At 41.6% G+C, this 12,116-nt stretch overlaps 1 protein-coding gene across 2 annotated transcripts in view; it reads left to right on the top strand.

Annotated features, from left to right (window-relative positions):
• Positions 1 to 12,116, top strand: part of TGFBR3 (transforming growth factor beta receptor 3) — a 124,363-nt gene that overhangs the window by 86,211 nt on the left and 26,036 nt on the right. For both annotated transcript variants that reach the window (XM_065675369.1, XM_065675368.1), the window contains exons 6-7: positions 4,925 to 5,093; positions 7,180 to 7,327. In XM_065675369.1, coding sequence (XP_065531441.1) covers positions 4,925 to 5,093; positions 7,180 to 7,327 — 317 coding nt within the window. The remainder of the gene's footprint in view (positions 1 to 4,924; positions 5,094 to 7,179; positions 7,328 to 12,116) is intronic.

Genomic DNA, 12,116 nt, shown 5'->3' with positions numbered 1-12,116 from the left:
GTGTCTCCTGCAGGGGAATTCCACCTGAACCAATCATAAACCAGGGGTAACGCAGGAGCCATGGCTCTTCAACATTCTTGGAGAAAGGCAGTTGGTTCAGAGGGGTTTATGCCCCACTTACCTCTATTCAAGTTTGGTTTTTTATAGTTAGTAAAAGGAGCTTCACAGGGAAAGTAAACCTTCTTCTATGATGAAGGATGATTGAGGGTGAAATTTGCTTTCTTGCAGGTGTGGGATAGTTTAAGATTTTTTACCTGCTAACCTGCAATTCACTGTTTCGTTTTTTGTTTGTTTTCTGAAGATGTTATCCAAGTTCAGGCCAAAGCACACATCTAGTTTTAGGCTAAATCAAAAGCAGCAAGAATAAAGGCTGGTAAAAGTGAACTGGAACTGATTTGCATTGCAGTGAGTGGTCCAGATATGTTGAAACTAGTTGTTGTCTTTCAAGAAGCTCAGTGATGGCAAGAGTAGAAACCAGTCATTGTGTCAATGTCCAACCTGTACTTGTGGGCTCAGCATTTACTAGCACCAGCAGCCTAATTTAGTAGTGTTTCAGCAGTACTTCCAGAGAAACCCCTGCATAGCTGAACTAGTTGGCTACCAGAGCACCCAGCCTCAAAACCTTCTGTGGAGAAAACATTCTTTCCTAACCACCTTTATCTGATCATTTGATTTCCTGAAGCCTGAGGTTTGCCCCCCAAAATCAGAACATGTCTGTGTTGGCTTTATCCAAATCCTGGCAAATTTGTACAGTATTCCCCTGTGTGATTTTTCTTGGCACCAGTTTTGGATTTTAGAGCCAGAAAATAATTCAGGAATATATGTATTAGCTTATTAAAGTGCTCTTGGAACGTGTAAATGGGAGTAGTGGTCTCTGCATTGCAGAGATGAACGTTTAATTAGACACGACAAAAAGGAGATAAAATTGTGTTGATTTGCACATCTCCAGTCAAAGCAGGCAACTAAATAGTAGAGCTTTGCATCATCCTTAGAATGTGTTAAAACACAATTTAATCAAGAGTCAGTACACAAAATGGAACTTGGCAGGCAACCAAAACAGTTTCTGAGAAGGCTGCTACGAACTAGCTCAGCTGTAACCATGTTTGATTTTGATTTAAATTCTTGGCAGAGGAGTGAATAAGTGTGTATGTTTGGGGGTTATGCATCTGTTTGGGGTGGGGAGAGGGTCAGTTCTTGAACTGCACTAGGCATGTGAGGAGTTCTATGGAAACCGTGTGGGATGTGGACCTGGTCTGCTTCTCTGCAGAGCGAGCGATGGAATCACTGGATTCCGCAAATCCCAGTGTATGCTGATGGAAGTTTCAGGCTTTTCCTACAAAACTCACACTCCTCAAGTGCTTTAGTCAGGTAACCCTCAGCTGCCAGTTTGTGAATCACAGCTTAGTATTACTCATAGTTTGTAGGTAGTCATATAAAGTAGTTCCTTGCTACGTGACCAGTACAGAATTTAATGGCAGTGTTCATGTAATTGTCTACATTTCAGCTTCACTCAAGTTAGAAGGATCTGAAGCTGAAAGACCTATAACATTTTAGAAGCAGAGGCTGTAGCTGAATACAGCAAACAGAAAGTGCAAGCCAGAGGACAAAGATCTGAAGAAGGGTGATCTTTCATAGAATAAAGCTGCTGCTTATGCCATGGGTCTCTGAAATCACTTTTGAAGCTGCAAATGAAAGGCAGCTGAGTGAGCTAGCGAACTGGGTCAGGGCCGAGTGCATCTAAATCCTATCAATTCAGAAGAGTGGTGGTTCAGATACTGGGGGGATGGTGAGCACAGTGAGAACTTAAAGGGGCCAGAATGAGGGTTTGGAAGAAGGGGGTACAAGAAGAGGGGTTTTTGTTCTTCTTTGATTTGCTTAGTGAAGTGAATGGCAAAGTGACTGTCATGATAATCACAGTTAGATTCTAGAAAGCAAAACTGCTCGTGGTGAAAGTGAACATAGTACAGGTTTCCTAGCAGAATTCACTTTAATTCTTCATGCTTCAATAAGATACAATTGTACAAGTCAGGAAGACTTAGCAGTTAGCTAAATGTTACCTAATACATCCAGTATAAATCCAGGGCAGATGTCCCAGCCTGGAGGGAGCCTAATTTCAACACATTTCTTAGCTAAATAAGGAAAAAAAGTAGTTATCAGCTGTAACAATAACTAGACTGGAAAATATAGTCTTTGTACAGACGGTAACACTCTGCTCCTGTCCTGGCAGAAGCTGAAGCTTCAATCCTGATTCTGTTTGGAGCCTGTGCATAGCCAGTGTGTGTATCCTGCCCATTGTACTTGCTTGATTTAATACTTGCAGGTGATTGCATGGTGTCAGGCTTTAGCCGTGTGTCCTGCTGGGGAATGAGCACTGCCAAGAGTTTCCACCCTGCCTCTGGAGACCACTGCAGTCCCTTCTCTGCTCCCATTTATACCATGCCATTAAATGTCAGTTGAGGTTCTGATCTCTCTCATGCTAAGAGCTAGTAAGCTGCAAAAGACACATGAAAAAGCCCTGCCATCACAGTGGCTGGGGGAAATCCTGTGTTCCTTGCTTATTCTTAGCTTACACTTTGAAAGGCAAGCTCTGCTTCGATGGGATTTTTATTGCTGAATCAAGCTGCTGCTGCCCAGGGTACCTGTCTTGAAGAGTTACACCTGATTAATGGCACTTTGACAAAGACCTCCTCATTTAAGCTGGGATGCTCAACTTTTATCCAGTTTAGCTACAGCCTATGGATGGCACCTAATCAGTGCAGAACAGAGCAATGTCTGTTGCTGTCTGTAAGAAGGAGGTGCTGCCCACAGAAACTCCAGATCCCAGCGTGCAATCTTCTGTCTTCATCTGAGCAGCCTGGTATGTGCTGCTGGCCGCTGTGCGCAGCTCCATCGCATGCTGGCCAGAGCCCCTCTGCTGAGGGTATTACAGGCTAATCTCATGCCTGATTCCATACTGGGAGTCTGCGGAGATTAGAGAGGCACAGGGTCCGTAATGTCACTGTTTGCTGGCTGGTTTAGTAAGGGTTTTAACTGATTGCAGACACCTGCAGTCCCTTTCCAAAGCAGACAGCCCTGAAACTAAAAAAGTAGTGTGGTGAGCAAAGAAAGATGAAATAGATCCCCTTTTCTATTCCAGCACAGATCTTGGTAACTGGTACAGATGAGAGTAAATACATTTTGTTGGGGAGGGGGGGGGGGGGAGGGGAAGTAAATGTGTACATCAAGACAGTTAAAATTTGTTGCAGAAGAAAAGCATACTATGGAGCAGAGGGCCAGGCTGGGGAGCCTCTGTGCTGGTGGTGGCAAAACCAGCAGTTCTTGAGAAGCTCCAGAGATGTTTAATGGAAGTGCCTGGAGCAGGAACCAAATTCTTTGCCATAGCAAATGATAGCATGTGTGTAACTATCCACAAACTACTCAGAGGCTGTTATTTTATGGCTTGAATTGTGTTGTATGGCAGCGGAGAAGCAAGTACCTAGTATATCCATCTGTGTGTGTATGTATGGATATAAATTCAAGCTCAGTGTAGGCTGTTTGGGATCTTTTTCCATTCCGTGCTGTTGTGGGAGGAGCTGGTCAAAACTGCAGCTGCATTCAAGGCTAATCTGGCAAGGCACATACCAGATGTTAGAAGAGTGCTTTGCTTGGGCAGTATGAATTGTTAACAGCATCATACAGCTCTCATAGATTCTGTAGGGAAGACAGCAAGGTCAATATTCAAAGGCTACTTTGTGTACGATCAGGAGAAGAAACTTCCCTAATTGCTTCTGCAGAGTCCGGGTTCACCCCTGTCTCTGGTCTCCCTGCAAAGCTGTATACCACACACAAATGCTCTTCAGGGGTGACATTTCAGCTTTCATTTAGGGAGCAAGTGCTAACTCTGGTCTCAACTCAGCTTTGAAGAGCTTTTCCACAGTTTTGCATGCATCTGTCTTGCTTCTGACTGTAATAGGAAAGCCTTCTTTGTAAAGCAAAGGTCAAAGGGTCAGCCCTTTGGAATTACATTCTTACAGGACTTTGCCTTTGAACATGGTACTTAGTCCTTCTGTGTGTTGTTAAAATTCATATGTAAAGCTATCTCAGAAATACCAGGTATTCCCATTCTTCAATGGAAACATTGCTTCTTGGATCGGGCAGCCTAGGCTGTGCATGAGAACTTTACACCAAGTGACTATGTTTTATGCTTGGTGTTGTATGCTAGTTAATTCTCATCATCAGCTTAGCAGTTAAAACCAAAAGAGTGATTGAATATCTACTCTAGAATTTTGTCATTTCAGTTAGGGATATTATGGTCATACTTCTTTAATATCAGTAACTGGTTTCATTATTTTCTTACTATATTTTATTTTCCATGCACAAGAGAACTGCAGTAGTTCTAGACAGCACTGATAATATACAATGTATAGGAAAAATATATGGAGTAAGGAAATGGAAAATACTTTCTGTGATCTTTTAAATACTTTAAGTTTGTAATAACAAGAGTAAAACATTTTCTAAAGGGAGAAGAAATTGATCACATTTTCTGCTAGTTAATTTCCAAAGAAATAAATCTTTCAAAGATGCAAGGAACAAATAAAATGTGTTTTGTTAATTTTGGAAAATGCTCCATATTTTGCTTCAGTTTTGTTTTCAGATTTCTCTTTCTTGGGATTTTCTTTCATTAAATATTTAAGTCCATAAATATAAACTCTTCAGTTTAGAAGTATATCTTTTACATCAAGTATGCGCTGTGTTGTTGCAACAGTGATCTCCTATTCAGTATTCTGTTGATTTGTCATAAGTGCTCATGATAGATAACAGATGAACTTTATAGCCTAAAGACCTGTGTCATATAGTGCAGCAATGAAGTAAATGTGCATACATGCACGTAAGCTAATATCTGTGTGTGAAAGTGCTTGTGCTTTTGTTTCTTTTCCTCCTCCAGATCAAGTTTTTCCTCCCTCATGCAACATAGAGAAGAATTTTCTCTCGTTAAATTACCTTGCGGGATACCTACAACCAAAAACAGCAGAGGGGTGCCTTATGTCTCACTTAGTCCAAGAAAGAGAAGTTCACATCATTGAACTAATCACTCCAAATTCCAATCCATACAGGTAAAGTATTGTCTAAATACACTAAATCTGTTTGAAATCACAAAGATTTTAGCTGTCTATTGAAAATCAACTGAAATTAGCCATTTCAGCCTTACAAGAAGAGCTTGGACCTTAGTACTTTGCCTTAAATAGAGATCAGTTTTTCAACATGTAAAGGTTTTGAATTCTGCTTCGTGATCCCAAGATTTTTCTGGACGAGGTTGCAGAGCACATTTCTTATGGACTGTATCCTGCCCCTCTTCTTGCTCAGTCAATCAGATTATTCCAAGAATAAGATGAATGAGAGCAGCATCTGACAGACAGTGTTAAAGATGGGACCACTGTATGAGGAAGTGAGAGAGAGGTTAAAAGTAATCTTGACCTGTCAGAGACAGGGGTAGCTGGCAGCAAGGCCTAGGGCAGTGGCTCTCAAGCAGTGGTCCAGAGGTCACAAGTGGCCTCTGGTCCATGATAATTGTTCCAGTGTGGGTCTGCAGAACCATAACAGTATTTTCTGTCAAGTTGCCAGTTGAGTTTAATGGATAATGTGTATTGCAAGAAATGTTAAGAGTTGACAGTGGTCCACTGTCCAAAAAGGCTTATAAATAGTGGTTAGGGAAAATTACTTAACTCTCTGTATGTAAGAAGAAAAATACAATTTCCTCACAGATCAGGTAAGATTAAAATCCTGTCTGTACTGCAGACACTGGATATCCAGCACTGTCTAATTGTGCTCCTCATGTAGTTACATTTGGGCATATCCATTCCATGATGAGACGTTCACACAGGGAGATAGAAGTGGGAGGAGGGGTCTTTGCAAGAAGGGTAACTATCTCATTGAGAGATGGTGAATCCAGAGCCTGGAATATTTGTGCCCATCAACCTCGGGTGAGTAAATATGTGCTGAGGTATAGTGGAAGTGGAGTATAGGTAAACTCAAATGATCTGCCTCTGAGTGGCCTGAGTTGCAGCCCCATTCTGAACACAGCTGCTCTTCAGTGTCAACATCAGCAAGTCCCTTGCAGTGTTGTGCAGTGACAGCCCTGTCTCCAAGTCCTCTGGGCTTTTGGCTTTGGCTGATAGTACGATAGGAGTTTGTTTTTCAGATGATAACAGTGCAAAATGTTTTGTTATTAAAAGTAAAAAAAGCAATCAATTCCTCTTGTTTCGTTTTTAGTTTTATCTGTTATCCACAGCTATTTTTGCCAAGTTTATATCCAGAAAGAAATATACAGAAGCTGAGCTGGGCATGTGTAAAACTGCAGGAGGTGAAACTAAGGTCCCAAGATACTTAGCATATCTTACTTAGAATCTTACTTAGGGATAAGCACGTTCTTATGACATATGGCCCCATAAGACGATCTGGAAGTGAAGGTTTTTCTATTCAACTAATACTTTGCACGACAAGATATTATTGATGGGTACAAACCCATTTGCTCTACTTATTTTACTGAGGTCTTGAAAATCTGGGTAGTGTTCATCTATTTTCCAGCAAGCAGTAGCCTGGACATCTGCTTTTCTTTTCATTTTAAAGAAAGTATATATCCAAAAGTATTGGAAACTGAATACACAGCTTTATTCTTCAACACACACAAGATCCTAAGCAAAGTTATTTCCACAATGTAACTGCTCTAGGCAGAGACACTCCCCAATATAGTATTTGTGCATTTTTGGTATTAACCTGTTTAATCTGTCTTTTTTTTAAGGTATGATTGTGAGCTTTAATATCGTTATAGCCAAAGCAAACTGGAACAGCTATATTTCGGCACTGTCACAGTGAATTAAGAAAACAGTATTTACTTTCTAAAGCAAAATGCTAGTCATAGAACTAACCTCCTCTAATAGCTAAAATGAGTAGCACAGTTCTTGTAAACAAGAGACTGAAAAATATGATTTATCTAAAAAATATTTTATTTCTATTGTTATTCAAAATCATTTAAGCGTATGTGGAGTAACAATCTGTTTTGCACATGTTGTGTTGCCTGGGATAATCTCCAGCATTTTAATCAGCTGGCCAGACAGTGGAAACATGATGGATTGGAAGAAGGTTGATAGCTGAAAATTTCTGGCATTCTGGTCTGACGTTCTCCCTATTTTCCACATACAGTGCTTTCCAGGTGGATATAATCGTTGACATTAAACCATCTCAACCAGGCGCCAAACTTGTCAGAGATGTCGTACTTATCCTCAAGTGTAAAAAGTCTGTCAATTGGGTTATCAAGTCGCATGATGTCCAAGGAAAGCTGGAAGTGATTGTAAGTTAAGACACCTTCATTTTTTGCAACAATATAGAATCCATTTAAATGTGATACAGTGCTAGATCACGTTTTCTCTGTTACCTGCTTTTTTAATTATTAACTGCATTTCAAGGAGTAAAATCAGAAACTATGGGGTTTTTCCTTATTAACTTAATATATGGGCTATTAAACTGACCAGCACATCACAGAAACCAGGTGCTAAAAATGCAAGGATTTAGGGTCTGTGCCTTTTTGGCTTCTGCCGAAGTACCTTGAACACTGAGTTGGATGTTCATCTACCTTTCTGCTGTTACTTTGGTGAGTGGATGTACAGGTTCATCTCAGAAGTTGGAAAGATGTGTATGAGTGCAGAACGGATAATCCTAGATACATGGCACATACACCACTGTGGAAGTGAAGACTTTTTTACTCCTTCCACTTTTGGTTCCAGTAGTCTTTTGCCCTCTTCCCTGCCAGTACTTCTGTCCCCAGCAGTGTTTGTTCAAACTGACCCCACCTCTCCTCAGACCACAACCAGGAAGCTTTAAAAAACATAAACCCAGGATCTGTAAAGCTAAACTTCTGAAACTATACTTACACATAACTGGAGGTTCTGATGCAGAATGATTTTTGCTACAGGCTTTGTGGCTCGACACCATTTCTACCAAGAAAATGAGCTTTTCCTTGCTTTGAAATAAATACATAAATACAACTGGACTGCTCTTGCAGCCTATAGATGTGTGGCCTGTTTCAGTCTTAAGTGATCAGTTAGGAGCATATTGTGCAGTTGAGCTGAATGTTTGCTCAGGACTTCTGGGTGGCCTCCTTATTAAGCTTTGCAGTAACTTGGATGCATTTTCAAACTCTAGCTATCTATATTAACAAGAATTTTACTTTGCTTAGTAGCTTTTTCCCTTTAATGTGTGCAAGGGCAATTCTGACAAGATCAGAAGGCTGCTTAGTCTAAATCTTCTAAGAGGACAGATTGATAGGCAGTATTTCAAGCTAGATTTTAATAGGGAAATAAAAGGAAATACATTATTGTGCTGCTCAGGAAATTGAATGGAAAAATTGTCTAGGGTGGATGATGAAATTCCCTTTGGATCTCTGATGCATCTTTACCTAATGGACAGGAAAGGATGTTCTGGTCACTCTGTAGGTCCTGAATAGGCCTGTTTACAGGTCTACAGGATAGAGAATTGTGCATCAGTTCACTTCATGCTTGGAGATAGCCAAAGTACCGTATTTCATATCTTGACATAATATTTAGATTAAGAAAAAGAGAAATGAATACTGTATATGGAAATATCAGTATATAAAATACTGTATATTTATATTAGGATTTCTAACTGGCATACTGCTTCATTTGTTATACTGCTTCATTTATAGAGATGCTTCATTTTCTGAATGTGTATTTATTCTCCTTCATTTAGAGGGGTGTGGGAGAGAATTAAACACCCCCATGTCATTATAAAGCCTGTACATCCAGCATTTAGGATCTCTCCATATCACTATGAAGCTGAAGGCCTTTCCAAGCCCAAGTTTAGACAATGCATAATAACATTACTGAACAATTAGGTAATGTTTCACAATGTTCTTTTTATTAGTTGAAGCAGTTCCATGCACTTCAATTTTCCTAACTTCTTGCCCTCAGTACTAATCAGAATTGTCTTGAGGGGATTGGCAAACCGAGAGGGAAAGGTTAGTACTAAGCTGCCTCAAACTCAGGACCATGAGTTATTAAGGTCTAAGTTCATAGACAAAGTGAAAAAGACTTTTTGGGTCATCTGGCTCAAATCCCAGCTTGCTGTGTTTTTTGAAACTCTGAAAGAGGATGAACACAAAATCAAGTAAAATGGGAAAAGTTTAAGTAACTGCATGTGATACACACACAATGCTTTCCTCCTAGGCTGTGTGTGGAACTCTTGTGTGCAGTCTGTCCTTCCTTCTTGCCCCATGCAGTGCTTGTGTACTTCTGTGCTTGTGGATTCTCTGCCATTCACATGACTTTGGACTCAGTGTCCTTTGAGGAAGCTGTGGGCTCCACAGTGGGCAAAGATGTGAAGTTGCAGAAAGAAAACAAGTGTGTTGAGGGGCAAAGAGTGAGAGAGGTGATTTGTGCAGAACAAACCCATGAGGGTTTCAAAAGTTGGAAGGGACTCTTCTTTACAGGAGAACAGCTGCCCACCAGTTTCTGAAATGGTCTCAGTAGGTTAGAAGGTGGCTTTCATTGCCTGGTTTCATCTACTGTGAGTGAAGTTGTTGGCAGTGCGGGCAAGTGAAGGCACTTCACTATGTCTATTTTTCCAAGCCCTTGTGCTTCGTTTTGTTTCATTGAGGCAATGCAGGACTGAATGTTTACAGGCTCAGCGTGGGGTGGAGAGGTAAAAACAAGCCAACAAAATGGTCAGGTGCCAGTTAGGACAGTAAAATTCTGAGATTATGTTTATTCAGCTGTCTCCTCATGGCAAAAAAGAGAAGGAAAGCAGAGAGGGAGGTCCAGCAAAGTTAGGGTAGCATAATAATTCCAACCAGTCAAAGCCATGTGGTAATGTGAAAATGTGTGATAAATCGTGTCCAGATTAGTATCTGTTGAAGAATAAGAGATGGTTTTGATCCAAAACAGTAGTAAGGCACTAAAATTAGGATACTTATTGCTTCCTTTCTGTTTCTTATCTTCAGTGACCTTTGCTGGTCATTGATGACTGTACTGGTAACAGTATCTTCAAGCCAGACACTCCACACCTAAAATTCTCTAACTTCAGTTGTGAAGCTATGAGTGTTTAAAGGATGTAGAACTGGGTCATTAGGAAGAAATGGGGGAGGGAGCCAAATGAAAACTGTGCTATGCCATTCCATCAGGACTCTGTACAAGCTTTATTCACTACTTTCTTCAAAAGCTCCGTTTCTGAGGTCAGGCAAAGACGTGCAGCTGAGCTCAGTGATGCTGGGTAGCAGATCCATACAACAACTGAGTAAAAGCAATCTGGGCAAAAGAGATTGATACAGTCAATCTTTTTATGTTCCAGAATGAAAGAGAATTAAGATTGGCTTACATTGAGGGAAACCAATGGGGATTTAAAAAAATGCAGCCTATATGACGAAGGTAATCAGGCACAGAAGTGAAGGTGTGTATTGTAGAGCATTCAGTGGTGTCATCTGCATATAGAAAGTGCAATTCGATCACATTGCAGAAATCCTTGACAAGTGGGTCGTTGTGCCTTTCCTGCTGTGTGTCTGCTCAGCTCATCCTGTAGTTGTTGATGTGATTGTTATAGGCATAATAGTGATGTTGTGTATATGAAAATAAATATATATGTATTTAGCTTTGTGTGAATACTAGTTTAAGACACCAAGCACTTAAAAGCAAGTGAAGTATCAGTGAATGTTTCCTAACTGCCTCTCTGACAGCTAGAGCTGCTTCTTACATTTGTTTTACTCACCCATTTGTATGAGAAAATTGGAGGTTTTGCAGAACATATGGTAGATGAGGATTGGGTTAGGGATCAGCTATGCAATCTGGACATCTGTAAATCGATGGGTCCGGATGGAATGCACCCACGGGTGCTGAGGGAGCTGGCGGAGGTCATTGCTAGGCCACTTTCCATCATCTTTGGTAAGTCGTGGGAAACGGGCGAGGTGCCTGAGGATTGGCGGATGGCAAAGGTCACACCAGTCTATAAGAAGGGCAAGAAGGAGGACCCGGGTAATTATAGACCGGTCAGCCTTACCTCCATCCCTGGAAAGATGATGGAACAACTTATTCTTGACTCCATCACTAGGCATATCAAGGATGAGGGGGTCATTAAGAACAGCCAACATGGTTTTATGAGGGGGAAGTCATGTATGACCAACCTTATAGCCTTCTATGAGGAAGTGACTAGGTGGAGGGATGATGGTAGAGCGGTAGATGTAGTTTTTCTTGATTTCAGTAAGGCATTTGATACTGTCTCCCACAGCATCCTCATAGATAAGCTAAGGAAGTGTGGGCTTGACGATCAAGTAGTGAGGTGGATCGAGAACTGGTTGAAAGGAAGAAGGCAGAGAGTTGTGGTCAATGGCGCAGAATCTAGCTGGAGGTCTGTGACTAGTGGAGTTCCTCAGGGGTCGGTGCTGGGACCGGTGCTGTTTAATATTTTCATCAATGACCTGGATGAGGGAACTGAGTGCACCCTCAGCAAGTTTGCTGATGACACAAAACTGGGAGGAGTGGCTGACACACCAGAGGACTGTGCTGCCATTCAGCGAGACCTGGACAGGCTGGAGAGTTGGGCGGGGAGAAACTTGATGAAATTTAACAAGGGCAAGTGTAGAGTCTTGCATCTGGGGAAGAACAACCCCATGTACCAGTACAGGTTGGGGGTTGACCTGCTGGAAAGTAGCGAAGGGGAAAGGGACCTGGGGGTCCTGGTGGATGGGAGGATGACCATGAGCCAGCAATGTGCTCTTGTGGCCAAGAAGGCAAATGGCATCTTAGGGTGCATTAGAAAGGGAGTGGTTAGTAGGTCAAGAGAGGTTCTCCTCCCCCTGTACTCAGCCTTGGTGAGGCCGCATCTGGAATATTGCGTCCAGTTCTGGGCCCCTCTGTTCAAGAAGGACAGGGAATTGCTTGAAGGAGTCCAGCGCAGAGCCACAAAGATGATTAAGAGAGTGGAACATCTCCCTTATGAGGAGAGGCTGAGGGAGCTGGGTCTCTTTAGCTTGGAGAAGAGGAGACTGAGGGGTGACCTCATCAATGTTTACAAATATGTGAAGGGTGGGTGTCAGGATGATGGAGCTAGGCTTTTTTCAGTGATATCCAGTGATA

Source organism: Lathamus discolor, chromosome 3 (assembly GCF_037157495.1).
Source record: "Lathamus discolor isolate bLatDis1 chromosome 3, bLatDis1.hap1, whole genome shotgun sequence".
NCBI lineage: Eukaryota > Metazoa > Chordata > Aves > Psittaciformes > Psittacidae > Lathamus > Lathamus discolor.
This window is presented reverse-complemented; position numbering and strand designations above follow the sequence as displayed.